This window comes from Mizuhopecten yessoensis, unplaced genomic scaffold (assembly GCF_002113885.1).
Source record: "Mizuhopecten yessoensis strain PY_sf001 unplaced genomic scaffold, ASM211388v2 scaffold4823, whole genome shotgun sequence".
Taxonomy (NCBI): Eukaryota; Metazoa; Mollusca; class Bivalvia; order Pectinida; family Pectinidae; genus Mizuhopecten; species Mizuhopecten yessoensis.
Window position 1 is genome coordinate 11,129 of NW_018405739.1, and position 16,805 is coordinate 27,933.

The 16,805-nt window shown below is 36.6% G+C and overlaps 1 protein-coding gene across 1 annotated transcript; it reads right to left on the reverse strand.

Moving 5' to 3' along the window:
* Positions 1 to 3,374: 3,374 nt before the first annotated feature.
* On the reverse strand, positions 3,375 to 5,603 carry LOC110449844. Its single transcript, XM_021496970.1, has 2 exons — positions 5,222 to 5,603; positions 3,375 to 4,279 (listed from the first exon to the last, which is right to left on the reverse strand). The coding sequence occupies exons 1-2, from the start codon at positions 5,432 to 5,434 to the stop codon at positions 4,121 to 4,123; spliced, it is 372 nt and encodes a 123-aa protein (XP_021352645.1). The 5' UTR covers positions 5,435 to 5,603; the 3' UTR covers positions 3,375 to 4,120.
* Positions 5,604 to 16,805: the final 11,202 nt, after the last annotated feature.

Consider the following 16,805-nt stretch of genomic DNA (forward strand, 5'->3'; position numbering starts at 1 on the left):
AGAAAATATACAAACTATACGTTGTTTTCATTTTAACTCTTACTACAAATTTAGTAGGAGCGTAAGCTCTTTTTAGGGGCAAATTCGATTTAAAGTAATGCTTTAACAGGTACTAGAGTGGCATCGCAAAGGTCCGAACACAAACACAAACTAAAGAAAATGACATACAACGATAAAGAAAAGATTTTTTTAAAAGAATGTAGAAATACCTAAAAGTTAACATTTTACCATGTGTCAGAGTAGTCTAAAGTACAGTGAATCGATTATAGTGCTAGGACTTTTGGCAACCAAACAACTGATAAGTCTTTTATCAGGTGTCCATTGCTATGCTGATGCTGTGCCCTGAATGTTTGCTTATCGTTAGAGAACTACCTCCAACCTCCAACTCCTACACAACATTTACTGTCTAAACATTTTCTTCATGTTGGTAAGTATGGATTATGAAAAGTTCAGTTTACACAACCAATAAAATTGTGACATTCCGATTACTAGTACGATATGTACACTGTCACCTTCATCAGACAAATGACCAGTGAAGCGTATGCACACAAAGATTTAAAATGTGTACGAGTTGTCTACAAAATCGAAGTCAATTCGGCTACGCTGTAAGCGTATGTACACTAGTTGTTATATATGAACCGAAGTCACTCGATTCAGTTACGCTTTGTTTAATACTTGGTCATAGATGTGCGAGAGTCTTTGAGCCCCCTCGTCTCGATTCAGAACTGGCTTCACTGGTCATTTGTCTGATGAAGATGACAATGTACGTATCGTACTAGTCATCGAAACGTCACATGATATTTTTTTATTGATTGTCTAAAAAGAATACACTTCGGTTTCTTGATAAGGTCGTGATAAGTCAATCGACTTTGAAACAGTTGCTTTGAAAACTTAATCTTAGAAATTTTATATCAATTATGAACTTTTATTGAGATGTATATGTGGCCATATGGACCCGAGAAAGCGAAATTGCTGTTTCTAAAATTACCGCGTCAATATCACAAAACACCGACCTCCGCGAGATTATTACCCAACCAATGAGGATGATATGCGTATCATCTAATATTATAATGTATCGGATACGGTGACTGTTGTTCACAGTCTTTTTGTACATAAAACATATGAAAGATTCTGACTGTCTGCCCTTTGAGGTTTCACGTCCCGTAGACTTCTGTACACACGTTTCTACGTTTGACGGAGCATCGCAGTATCAGTTCTGACGCTGAAACTGAAAACGTATTAATGGTAGATTTCAATTAACTTTCACTGATCAATTAATGAAGGTCATGACATACAGCATACATGCTCCATCTACTGAAGGCTGTTCTTCAGGGAACCGCTCTATAGAACGGTTTTGGGGAAATGTGAGGACAGATTGATTGATTGGTTTTACGTCCGCTTCACTACCGAGTAGTTCAGTTATCCAGCAGACGAAAGAAGACAGACATTTGAAGGTTTTTTATATTGAAATGAGACTTATTGTTGTTTACGTTAATACCAATCCTTTCCATCAAGAAACTATTTGGCAGGAAGGTTTAATTTCAATCCATTCCAAACACAAAATTACTTACACAGGCACATCAATTCATGTGACGACTTGATAAAACGAACAAACATTTTAGTATTTATATCATTAAACATATTCTCTGAATAAATCATTTTTCGTTTAATGTCTGTATTTTTATAATACATGTTTTAAAATCGCACTCCACAACATTATCAGAATGTACCCGACTCGGGTTCTTGAGTAGATCGAACTCCGCCTCCAGCATGTTACATGTTTATGTCCAGGTGCATTATTAAGTATTCACCAAGCATTATATAGTTATTTTCTATTAAAATGTACCTTCCCGTGATCAATTATCTAATTTTCCACTCGGTTTAAGGTACAATGTAATAGCCGATGTCATGGCAATGGGGTGCTCCACGTAGAACTGCTTCTTATCCAAATCTCTCTTTCGTTTATTATTATTTTTTTATATTGAATTATTATTTTCCAGTTTTACGTCATTTTTTTTAACAATTAACATCCGTTCCCGATTGCTTATATGACACTCAGTCATACTCGGCTATTTTTCACATCTGTGGCACACTCTACACTATAGGACATAACACACATGTACCACGTGCAACGGAAAAGGAACCTGTGCTGTCCGTCATAGTCATGTTTCAGTCTATGACCAAATTATGAATAAAATTCCCGATTTTAAATTGGAGTTGCCTCCCCTACCTTATACAATATGGATTGCTATATATACAGTTTGAAAATGGTGTTAATAGAAGTTTTGAAATGACTTAAATAGACCTAGCCTCTCTTTGACTTAAATAGACCTAGCCTCTCTTTGACTTAAATAGACCTAGCCTCTCTTTGACTTAAATAGACCTAGCCTCTCTTTGACTTAAATAGACCTAGCCTCTCTTTGACTTAAATAGACCTAGCCTCTCTTTGACTTAAATAGACCTAGCCTCTCTTTGACTTAAATAGACCTAGCCTCTCTTTGACTTAAATAGACCTAGCCTCTCTTTGACTTAAATAGACCTAGCCTCTCTTACTGACATATTGAAAATCAACACAACATGTATCCTGGCAGTCCCTCTGATGATATATATTAGAAAAAGAATGTTGTGCAGTACTTTCATTGCCTGACTTTCTGGACGAAATGGCCATCTGGTACAGTAACATATTTACTCTGTTTGTCATTGATAACCTAGGTTCTTTTTCTTAAAACTCACATAGGAAGACACCAATTCCCAATACAGCGTGGACGAATCAAGCTACATCACTTAGTCTTTGACTTATTGAGTGAGTTTTCGCACAGCAGCTAGTAAATAAAAGTAATTTAATAGGAAAGGTAATGGACGCAGGCATTGAGGGCCTCTACATCCATATCTTATAACAATACAATGTACATATAATAGTCCTTTTCTCCTGCGAATATCTGTTTGTTAGTAGCCAAATGATGGTATTTAAGCTCTAGGTTTTGCCAGGGTTTGTCTAAATTGATTTCGGGGTCTCTTATCGTTGTTGAATTTATGACATATTCGGGAAGACCGTTCTAAATATCGATAGTTCTTTAACCAAATGGGTGATGCCATCGTGACACCAGTAATTCATTTGGTATCAATTGATAAAAAAGTTAACCCCCAAAATTCCAACACTCTGATAATTTGAAATATGCCCAGTGTTCCATATTTTTAACTATTTAAAAGTTTGAATATCATTTTCGTTGGGTCCCAACTAAATACATAAAAGTATAATGCATCATTTTCCATTTTTTTGGAAATATCATTTTTTTTCAAATTGGAAATAAATTGGATAAACAGATTTTCAAGTAAAATAATTCAACATGACCATTTTTTCTGAAATAAATTTCAAAAAAGTAAAACAATACAATATCGGCAGTGTTTTATATTTTATCAATAAACATATGTTTGGTTGATTTTCAAAAACTCGGCTTCACCAAATAATTACAACTGCTATCCGGAAAATACTATAGCACAGTTCATCCAATACAGTATAGAATATCTAAACTGACACCAATTGAAATCAGTTTTCAAGAACGTTTTTTTCATATACAACGTCTTCCTTGGTACATGTTGTCCCCCAGATGCCGATTCCGTTTCGTTTGGGCCTTGTTCTGTTGTACGGTATTTGGTACGCTTTCCCCGTGGGTACTAGGTTCTCACGCGAAGGTCCCTGGTTACACTTCACTTGATAAACGTACCTGGTCAAGTACCTGGTGCGTTTGTACCGGGGATACTTGGTTCCCGTGTGCCGACCCCGTTTCCTTTGAACCTGGTTCTGTTGTACCGGTACCTGGCACGTTTGTACCGGGGATACTTGGTTCCCGTGTGCCGACTCCCGTTTCCTTTGAACCTGGTTCTGTTGTACCGGTACCTGGCACGTTTGTACAGGGGATACTTGGTTCTCGTGTGCCGATCCCTAGTCACTCTATACCTGGTCCTCTTGTTTGTACAGGCACGTTTGTATAGGGGGTACTGGGTTATCGTGTGTCGACCCCTGTTTCCTCTGTACCTGGTTCCGCTGTACCGAAGAGGAGGTCTGGTAACCGGTTTAAACGGCACACATTGTAATGTGGACGGTTCATACCAGACGTGTTTATAGGACGTTCCATTTGCCTGTTTTCCAGTAAGTCGTGAGGACCCTGTGCGCTGTCCTGCGGATTTTGGGGTCACGATCCCTGTTGAACTTGTCAAGTGCCTCGGCAACGTCGAATTCAAGGTGGGCAGGGGACCCGTCACACAGGGTGTGTAATACCTGGTTTAACGGTAGAAAACGGACACGTTAGTTTAAACAATATTTTATTCAATAATCAACAATATTACAATTACAAATATAAATATGGGATGGGAAACAAGCTTAGAGCTTATATTAATTCCTTTCCCAAACAAATCAAAAGGCAAATGAATCTTCGGTACTGGAGAACACCTTATTTCAATATGGAATGAATAATAATAAAGTTTAACAGATAACATATATACATGTACATGGGGTGAATAGAATTGATTATAGACATGATTTATGACCCCCATAAATTAATAGTCTGTAAGTACAGGTCACCTTATTGTATTGAGTACCGTTAAATGATACAACACAATAAGTTTTCATATTTAAATCAATTGATACAAAAATATTAGCTAAAACGTTTACTTAGTTTAATATAATTTTGGACTGTCAAAAATATTTCCTCACTTTTCTGTTTGGAGTAAATATCATTACCCCACAGAAGTGTTTTTTCAGTAAAAATAATGTCTAACTGATGTAGTGTATTTTGTCTGATTGTGGTATAATTGTCACAAGATAGTAAACAATTATGGGTACTTTCAACTAATCCGCAGTTACATAATGGACTTCCTTCTAAATTTCTTATGTATAAGTGTTGTTTAATATTACTACATTTAAGCCATAATCGTGTATGTACGTGCCGGACACGTTAATATACCTAATAAATGTGTACCGTATATTATTCTGTTTTTTAATATATCGGGATATGATTAATGCTATGGTGGTTTCCATGTTAATAAGTTTATGTGAGGATTATAATTTAAGGCTACGAAATTCGTCTCTATAATTATTCAATATCGAAGGGCTCATTGTACGGTCAGTGATGAGAAATAAGATTTGTACGTGGTTAAAATGTTGTTATTTATTGATGAATAGCAAAAATCAGCTGAGACGTAAATAACTTTAAATAAATACCTGGAAGCGGACGTTAGTCGCCTCGTCGTCGATCATTTCGAGAACGCGTTTCCAGAAATCGTCGTGGTCCTTCTTCACCCTGCACGGACACATTTCCTTGAGAGCAGCCTGTCGAACCTGTGGACTGGCGTGCCGTGTCAAGTCCACAATGGTTTCAATCGTTGTCGTGCTCCTACATAGACGGATAGCTTCTTTTTCGTGCAAGTCAGACATGGTGTGTTTGATTACCGACGAAATACTTCAGTATAAAAGACACTGTTTAGTTGTAAGGCCTAAGAGATCATCCCCGACAGCTTTGAACATTTCCCAAAGCCCGAGTCCTTATATACAAAGCCGTGGTGAAATCGCTTTATGCATTTCATTGCACAACAAGCGAGTAACACCGTTACCCGGAAGTTGTGAAATAGTCTGTTATTTACAATTCAAAACAAAGGATCACTGGTCAAGGGGCAATAACTCTAGCATAAATATATGCATTTGTGGGATAACTGTTGTCAATATCAGTTTCTAAACTATGGATCCATAAATTAGTTTAATTAACAAATAATGTCAACATATATTTGTTAACTTGCCGATAAAAATCATCTAGTACGTTGATATTGTTATTTTAAATTAATGGGGGGTTTTTTCAGATCATATTTTAAACTTTAGTTGCCAAAATTAATGATGGACGGAAAGGTTTATATTGGTCAAGATAAACGTAAGTACGTCAAGATGAAGCTACCTTTAAAAGTACGACGGAAAGTATGTGTCAACAAAATGTGATGCGTCAGGAAAGTTGTATTAATATGAAATATATATAAGCAAATGTACAAAATTCACAGTAATTATAACGGAGCACCGATTTAGCATTTAATACCGTTTTGTGGTATCACATATGTACTATAAATCGGTAATGAAAAAAAAATGCGAAAACTTAAATGTATGTTGAAGCGGGATGCTCTCTTAAGAATTTACAAAACTTATATATTAGTATCCGAGTACAGCCATCCCAAACCTCACATGCATATTCTAAAACGGGTAATAAATAAGTTTTGTAAATTTTTAAGAGGGCATCCCACTTCAACATATATTTGAGTTTTCGCAATTTTTTTCATTATCGATTTAAAGAACATATGTGATGCCACAAAGCGGTATTAAATGCTAAATCATTTAAATGTACCTTTAACGTTGAGATTATTACTGTTTGGAAATGAAAATCTGGTTTTGGATACAAATTTATTAGATTCCAGTTTAACATGTTTCGATTGAACTTGACTTTAAAATATGTTTTTTTTTGTATGTTATTTAAACAATAACTGGTTGTCTGGATGTAATTATTGTTGATATAATTACAAATGGCCTCTGGCCAACATTTTGTTTGTAGATTTGCCAGAACCCACTTGTAATTATATCAACAATAATTACATCCAGACAACCAGGTATTTTTTTATATTTACATATTTTTCTTTTTTAAGACATATTCCTACAAAAACCATTTGCCCTGCCTCAAAATACATTTCAGGCGGCCATTTTGTTTGTTTACATATTCCTACACCAGAAAAACAGGCAGTTGTAATTATAGTCGAGCAGTTGTAATTATAGCCTATATAATTACACATGCCCTCTAACACTGTTGTAATGGGACGGCGCGGGGGCAAATGTAAATATACTACTATGAATTGTAATTGACAGTCTATATCATCATCTGTTGTTTTGAATTATTGTTGTAAGGAGATGGCTTCATACATCCTAATTTCCAATTCTGGTTAATAAAATATGCTTAAAGTCAAGTGTAATCTGTTTTAGTATTGGTAAATATATTTCTATGGGTGATTTCAATTATTGAAAGTAGTGAAAATCATTGGTATGTCTACATTGTATTACGCAGTCTAATCAGTTGTTTATTATATAAGTATCTGTGACGTGGGCCTTTTTTACACAAGCGATATTACTAGTTGTGTATAGACCTTATCCGGGCCCGATCTATGATTTATGAGGAATTTCATGATAAATGTGTAAAATTTGGCATTTATTCAATATTTTTAACTATTTTGTTTTCATTTTAAAACGTCGAAGCTATTTTATTTGAAGCGTCAGTAATCTTATATAAATTCATTTTGTGGACCATTTACTTGTCATATGATTTGAAAGTTTATAGTCAGATTAAATCATATTTATGGGTGTGAATCTATTTTCTGGATTGACCATGTCCGTACGCGGACTCAACTAACGGTAAAACCACACGTTTTTCGCATTTCTGTCCTGTTGACTACATATTTCAGTCATCGCACCGTGATCGACATAGTAGACTAGAGATCAAAGAAGCATATTTTACATATATGGGAATATTTCTGTAAAGTAATAGAAGCGGCAGCGGGATCTGAATGTTTCAAGTGATATCTGAAATATATATATAAATCCTCAACAAAAAAAACCCCAGTGCTTTCACATTTCAGATCAGCCTCTTATAAATTTGCTAAATAATCCCCATTTATTATAAATTAACTTCCTTTAAATCTTCTCTACATTAAACAAAAGTTATCGCTAATTTAAAATTTTAAAAAGCCGGTGAGTTCTTTGTTTTTTATAAGTATATAACAGAAGCCCACTTCTCACATATTATTTGTTATTTCTAGTCTTTCAGTAATTGAGGTACTGGCCGTTGGTCGGTGGTTTTTCTTCGGAAACTCCGGCTTTCCTCCACCATCAAAACCTGGCACGTTATATTATTATTTGATCGTCTTTATTTTTACTCCATAAATTTCTCTCAATATAATGTTTATATAACACATGACTTTTATGTCGGTATGACATTTAAAACGTTCTATAGGCCGTGTTTTTACGAAGTTACAGCTTAGACCTGCGGTCGTAGAATACCTTGTAAACAACCTGCAGTGATTAAATTTATTCTTATTTATTGAAGAGTGTTCTTGTTTAGCTCCCCTAGAAGGTAATTACTCCCATCCAGTTTCATGACATAAAGCCGTTCTGTTGGCACGAGATCGCATCCCAAAGACAAACGGTCTAGCTTCTTTATGTACTTCTTTATCGAGTTGATAAACATCACCAGTAGAACAGCCATCCCTCACAGCCATACTCTAATAATAGAAGTGTAAACGCCTCGTTAACTCTATCTAACGTTTGTCTATTCAAATATTCTGTTTACAAATATCATCTCGTGTTGTGTTCATTTTCAATTCACATCGAATGCAATCCCCAGGTGCATGTCACATTAAACAAAATCAACCTATATATTGTTTAATTAAATATTTACCTCGTATTCTAGTTTAAGTGACCAAAATCACCTCGTTTCATGCCTGAAAGAGAGTTGTTACAGTTACGTGTGTAATGTATATCGAATGCAACGTATATAATTGATATGATTTTCCATTTAATTGAAACATAAGCAATATCACACACGTGCTTTGTCTGACGTCTCACAACAGTGAGGGTTTTATCGTATGGTTGAATTAATCCACGAGTGCTAGGCCTACGACATATAACGAATACACAAGGTAGTGTTTAACGAACTGTAATGTTTTATATATTGTAGTGTATCACTCGTAGAAACTGCGAATCTATGACTGCTTAGCAGTGGGTACTATACAAACGGTTTTTACCTCAACCACTAGGTTTCCTCACTCCCGACTCATTGGATACACCTGCTAGAAGTTGGTAAACATTTTTGATTACCCACTAGTGGGTACACGTAACACCCTGGACGTGATTTCATTGGTCAATTTTCTCATTATGACGTGAAGTAGCAATGACTTGCTACGTCATTTTGTATTATGATGGCAATGGTTTCCACGATCTGAAACTATACTGTATTCCGAAAAGAAACATGGGTTTCTAGATATACGATGTACTGTCTAAACATTGTGGGAGCAAATAGTCCCCAAACTTGTGATGGTTGATTATCATGTTTATCTAACTCTCGTTAGTTAATCTTCAAATTGTGAAAGACACTCAGTAAACCTTATGCCTTCATATAATTTGAAAATTACCTAACTGGAGTTAGAGTTGGCAAACTTCTATGTATCGCCTCCCACAGACAAGCTGGTGTCCTAATCCAAACGACAAACCAGTGCATTGATTGTCCCAACCAAATTCTTCTTATCCGTGGACTATACACTGTATTAATGTATATGACCTTTATATATAATGATCAGTTTTCCACGCGTACTTTGCACGGTCCCCGTTCCTTCATGTAAGTCACAATAAGGATGAAAGGTCAAATTACTGTATTACCTGTCTATTCAACTTCCTAATCATGATCTAATTTGTGTTTTCATAGCAAAGGGTGAAAATGTCATGGGAAGGGGTGGTTTAGGGAGGGTACATCTCCCTCCAACCTGCTTACAAGATAGTCTTTTAGAACGTAAACTATAGTTTCATTTTACTCCTACGGTAAATTCCTTCCTTGTAAGTATGCATGGCAGATTGAATCTTGCTTTGGTCGATTTCATGGGGTGATGAATTGAGTTGATCTTGAAACAAATTAACTGAACTGCTCCTAAGCAAGATTCAATCCTTATGTTTCAATCAACAAGCATTTTATTCAATAATTAGGACTTGTGAAAGTCCGTTTTGATAGATTGCCACAGATGTTGGAGTTTGTGCTACGTAGTGATGTAATGTAAAAAAAAATGTATAGTCCGTCCTTTAAGGACCTTGAACAAAATGATGCTGTACGCTGTTAGAACAAAACATAAGAACATATTTTAAATGTCAATTTATTTTTTGTTGATTAATGCATACGTGTAGTTATCGTCTATATACTATTTTATACCACCTACCGACAGCATGATAAATTCATTAGCATTGGTTGTCAGTGTGAGAAAAAGCTGAGAACGGATTTTCTCATTCCCCAGCACTTGGGAACGTATTTTCTCAAAACAGAACGTCTGCTCGCGCCAGATGACGTCCGAAACCGGAAATAGTGTCCACACAAAAGTGATCCGCGTAAGAAAACACTCGGCCATAAACATATCAATACAAAGTTACGGAAAAATATTGTGAGAATAACAACGCCATTTCAGATGCAAATGCACATATGGAAAAGCCAATGTCGATCGGATTGTTTTAAATATTTATTCTACGTAGTTTTAAGGTTCATAGTATTTCTGCGCGCAAAAGTTCTATTTGTTTACGTTTGTCACAGGCGATAGTTGACCTTTGAGTTTAGACGTCATTTGGAAAACATGTCGTTTAGTTGAGTTTTTAAATGGAGAAATGTATAAGGTAGTAGTATATAGATGATAAATAGTTTATCATACAGTAATTTCAGGGTTTGTATTTCGAACAATTTTCTCATCGCTCGCACGTAGATAAAACCTCGAATCCACCTGCGGTGGCCTCTCGTTTTTATCCACGTGCTCACGATGAGAAAATTGTTCTCACGACAAATCCTGAAAATACTGTGTGATAATCTATAAATATCAATATTTCTAACGCGTCATCACAGAAGTAAAATATCAAGACGCGGTGCGCAGGCTTATCTGCGAGTCTACGGCACCATCTGTTTACTAGCTCGAAGTGGAGAACCGCTAAATTTCGAGGTTCTACATTTTCTGGAATGTGAAGCTGCAGGTAATTGAATGTCGAATTAGACAGGAAACCAGACGTGGCTTGAATGACGAAACAATTTTATATGACAGTTTGTTGTTCGACTGCATTTCAGATATGACATGATCCACGTTGTTTTCGATTTGTACCGGGGTAAACATTGTACCTGCTGCCCCCATTGCATGATCGTAAGAGGCGACTACATTTGGGATCATATCTTTTCCTTTCTTTTTGAACAACTTTCTTCTTCCTAGTGTCTCCTTTGACAATGCCTCACTTTTGGCCTTAGTTGAGCGTTTGCCCGTGTGAGGAAGGCTTTGGGTTCTTTCCCCTGGCAGAGACATACCAGAGTCTGTAAAAATGGTAGTTTCTATTGCTGCTTAACGCTCGGCAATTTTGGAGTGTGATATCTGGTTCGCCCGTTGTCAGTATAATGTGACCGGGTGGGGTGTCCTGCTGGGTGTCTTCGGCAGTATGTTTCAGTGAAGTAGTACTATAAATTCGGCATCAGTTCCGCGCTATCACAAGGGGACAAACACGAACATATCGCAGCCTCCCAAAACACACACGTTTACCGCCCTTAAGTGACCTAACTGTTGATTGGACGTTAAGCAATACTGAACCAAACCAAACCAAGACGCAGAACGGGTAGCTGGAGGGAGAATTTCTAGGGCAGTACATGAATTGTCACTACCGCTAGTAACTAGTAACAGCTGATACTATTTTGCTCGAACAATTTCTTGCGTAGCTTCAATAACTAAAAAATGACTGTAAGATATAGATGCCCCCGCTCATGGATGGGATGGGACGGGACGGGACGGGACGGGACGGGACGGGATGGGATGGGTCGGGACGAGACAGGACAGGACGGGACGGGACGGACATGTGCAACACTATATGCCCCCCCCCCCCCATTTTATGGCGGGGGCAAAAAATGTAAAATAGCATACAAGTGGTATCTTCTTCGTTTATCTACCCTCGCAAATACCTGTCTCGTCCCCACCTCTATCAAATATCGATTTCATCCCTGTAATTATGAAATATCGGTCTCGTACCCAAAACTATCAGATATCGGTCTCGTCCCCAAACCTATCAAATACCGGTCTCGTCCCCAAACCTATCAAATCCCGGTCTCGTCCCCAAACCTATCAAATACCGGTCTCGTCCCCGCCTTATCAAATAGAGATCTCGTCCCAGCCCCTTTCAAATATCGATCTCGTCTCCGCCCCTATCAAATACCGATCTCGTCCCCGCCATTATCAAATACCGATCATATCCCTGCCATTGTCAAATACCGGTCTCGTCCCAGCCATTCTCAAATACCGATCTCATCCCTGCACATAACAAATACCGATCTCACCCCCGCCCATATCAAATACCGGTGTCGTCCCCGCCCCTATCAAATACCGATTGTCCCCGCCATTATCAAATACCGATCTCGTCCCCGCCCCTATCAAATACCGATCTTGTCCCTGCCATTTTCAAATACCGATCTTGTCCCCGCCCATATCAAATACCGGTGTCGTCCCCGCCCCTATCAAATACCGATTGTCCCCGCCATTATCAAATACCGATCTCGTCCCCGCCCCTATCAAATACCGATCTTGTCCCTGCCATTATCAAATACCGATCTTGTCCCTGCCATTATCAAATACCGATATCATCCCTGCCTATATCAAATACCGATCTCGATCCCGCCAATATCAGACACCGGTATCGTACCCAAACCTATCAAATACCGGTCTCGCCCCAGCCTTTATCAAATACCGATCTCATCCCTACCCTATCAAATAACGATCTCGTCCCCGCCTCTATTTCATATCGCTCTTGTCCTCATTCCTATCAAATACCAAAAACCGGTCTCGTCCCCGCCTGTATCCGATACCGATCTCGTCCCCGCCCATATCAGATACCGGTATTTTACTCAAACCTATCGAATATCGGTCTCGTTCCCAAACCTATCAAATACCAGTTTAGTCCCAGCCATTATCAAAAACCGATCTCATCCCTGCTCATAACAAATACCGATCTCGCCCCCGCCCATATCCGATACCGATCTCGTCTCCGCCCATATCAAATACCGATGTCGTCCCCGCCCATGTCAGATACCGGTATTGTTTCTAAATCTATCAAATACCGGTCTCATTCTCAAACCTATCAAAAACCGATCTCGTCCCCGCCATTATCGAATACTGATCTCATCTCTGCCCATATCAAAAACCGAACTCGCCCCGCCCATATCAGATACCGGTATCTTCACGCCCCTATCAAATACGGTCTCGTCCCCGCCCCTATCAAATACCGGTCTCGTCTCCGCCCCTATCAAATACCGGTCTCGTCCCTGCCTCTATTTAATATCGCTCTTGTCCTTGCCCCTATCAAATACCAAATACCGGTCTCGTCCACGCCCATTACAAATATCGATCTCATCCCTGCCCATATCAAATATCGATCTCATCCCTGCCCATATCAAGTATCGATCTGATTCCTTCCCATATCAAATATCGATCTCGTCCTCGTCCGTATTAAATATCTTGGTGTACAATCATATATAGAGTTTTGTAAGTACAGCGACCTCAGTAAAATTCAATCTTTCTAAAAATAATGAATCATTGTCAATCTTACGTCTAACAGCATACATATGTCACTAACATACTATAGTGAATATATTATTTTATACTAAAAGCAACGGTTTAAAACACTTGTTCTTTTATAGTTGGCTATTAAATAACAGATTCGTCCAAATATAATCACTAGATTTTTACAAGCTCCATTATTTGTGTCTGCTCCATGTATTTATGAATATGTCGAGAAATGAAATGAATAAATATTCTCGTTCATATCCTGGTTCATGGTCTACATTATACATACAATGTGTAATAATTCGTATCTTTTTCAATTCGATATCTAGTCAAGTTTATTTCAATAAAAATCCCATCGTGTTACATTAAATTTATATTGATTTCATAAAAATGACAAGGATGTCCCATATAATGCATTGTTAATTTCAAAATAGCGTCACGAATGGCTTTATCTTACATACAGTGGCCCATACTGTACGTAATGGAGGTAAGTGGCAGAGTTAAACAAGGCCTGTGGTACACTACCACTACAGCCGGTTAAAACGGTCCCACTGCAGTAACGGCCCTAGTAAAAACGACCCTAGTGAAAACGGCCCCATCCTATATATAGTATATATACTGAATACAGTACTGCAAGTGCATAATACACTGACATAACTTGATATCATGTTATAAAGTTGCATGCGCTTTCAAGAAATAAAGAAATGTACATGTACAGTTAAATGAGTTGATAGTTGAACCTCCTCAGTCTCAAATACCTTTGCAATGGCAGTGTTTTCTACTTCAGTGTTTAATTTAATTTAATCATTTAGAGAAAAGACGTAAATTAAAATTTTATTAAATAGCATATTTTATTCCATGTCAATCGTATTGACAGTCCATCCTGTAGATGTGGACATAATATGGAGGAGGCTAAACCATTTTATTTTGTATTGTCCAATGTATGATGTATAAAGAAATACAATGTTTCAACATTAGATATGGTTTACCAATATAACATGAGAAAGCCTTTTGTTTGGTGATATTTTGTTAGATATTAAATTAAACGACGTTTTTCTGCTTTTCTTATACTATTGGAAATATATTATGTGCTATTAATTATTAGGCAATTGCTAAATTTTGTATATGTGTACTTGTTTTATGGAGCGGACATTGATAAGTTTTGATAACTTGAGTCCAATCCTCTTGTGTAGTACTTATACAATACAATTTATTTAAATTCAAATACATGTACAACAATGTTCATTTATACAGTATATACGTCCTGTTATACCCGTTATACTTAGCTATTTATTGAAATATACGTTAAAGTTCATATCTATATATATACGACCCGTTATACTTATATTGTAAGTATGATGTTCATATATATATATATATATATATATATATAAAATAAAATTAACGACCGACTAAAAAACTAGCTGCTTTCACCCTTCACAGGGCTCTTCAGGTTTATTCAAAAGAGAACAACGTCGTGACGTCACAATTACATGTCATCACACTACAATAGTAACGTGACGTCACGAAGTACACAAGATTGGTGGACAATTTGGCGTAAAATTTTATTGTGGCCTGTTGAGACTCGGTTTTAATATTTTTATTAGTTGGTCTTCTTTCGTTTCTCTTAAAATAGTGTCTGATGAAAATAGTTGATACAAAGGTAATACATTAAATTTATCTCCAGCACATTCATGAATATGTTTGTTAACATGAAGATTTCGTAAAGAATCAGTTCTAGTTTGTTGTCTATGTACAGTCATACGTGTTCTGAGTTCATTACCGGTTTGACCGATGTAAAAATCACCACATTTAGAACAAACGATTGCATAAATTACATTTTTTGATTTACAATTCATATTTACCTTCACAGTAAATTTCAAACCATTCTTGAAAATAAAAGTATTACACTCGATAATCATAGGACATGTAGCACATCTTGGTGTCTTACATTTGGATACTTTTGGTGTTACACAAGAATTATCAAACTTAGAACATGTCAACATACGTTTCAAGTTTTTAGGTTGGCGTCTACAGTGTAAAATAGCATGTTTATTAAAAATGTTTCTCATACGCCTGCTACTTTGCTTTAACTCTTCACATTTGTTCTTTATCACAGGAAACATATTACAATTCCGTGGATTGAAAGTAGAAACAAAAGGAACTAACTTTGATTCATCCTTTAGTTTTTGTAGACGGGAAGTAAAGGGTCCCTTTTCAATAGCTTTCTGTATACCATGTTCTATTATCTCAGTAGGATAACATTGAGCTTTAAGGTATTGCTTTAGTTGACTTAGTCTAGCAATTTGAGCTTGTTGGTCACTGACGATAGTGACAATCCGTGAGGCAAGATTAAATGGAATATTAACTTTAGTGTGTTTACTGTGGTTAGAGTAAAAATTTAGATAATTATGTGCATCTGTAGCTTTACAATATAAATCCGTTGTAATCTTATACTTAAAAGTTATACTTAGCGATTCATTGAAATATACAACAATGTTCATTTATATAGTATATACGTCCTGTTATACCCGTTACACTTCGCTATTTATTGAAATATACATTAAAGTTAATATATATATATATACGACCCGTTATACTTATATTATAAGTATTATGTTCATATATATATATATATACGTGCCGTTATACTTAGCGATTCATTGAAATATACATCAATGTTCATTTATACAGTATATACGTCCTGTTATACCCGTTACACTTCGCTATTTATTGAAATATACGTTAAAGTTAATATATATATATACGACCCGTTATACTTATATTATAATTGTTATGTACATATATACGTACCGTTATACTTAGCGATTCATTGAAATATACATCAATGTTCATATATATACGTCCTGTTATAATTACATTATAATTTTTGGCTGACATTCACTAAACATAAGTAACAATAATCTGATTTGAAATAAATTGAATACTAAGTTTATTTTAAATTCAATCAATTTGTATTTAAACATGATTCAATAAGTGGGGCCGTTTCAACTAGGGCCGTTTTTACAGTGAGGCCGTGTTTGACCTAGATTCCGACTACAGGGGTACACTGGTAGTTAATATACCATATGTATAGTATGCCAGAAGACCAAGCTTCACATGCAACCTTTACTAAGATTTCTTTTGCAATATATCAAGAATATAACTAAATCTAGGAGCTATTTTCGTGGAAATAACCAATATTCTAACATAGTTAGCGGTAGGCCTAAGATCCGGATATATGTAATATGTTTTTTTCTGTTGGCCAACCCTGTCAAGCAAATGGGTTATTCTGTCTATAAATCAGTTAAATATAATAAACATTTATTTACAGGTCAGCGATCACAAACCCACCACTGTAAATGTACTGTAAGCAGGCCTTTGTCACACATGTGTACAGAGCGTGGTCACCCGTACGCTGCTCGACTGGCAGCCGCTCAGAATGCAATGAT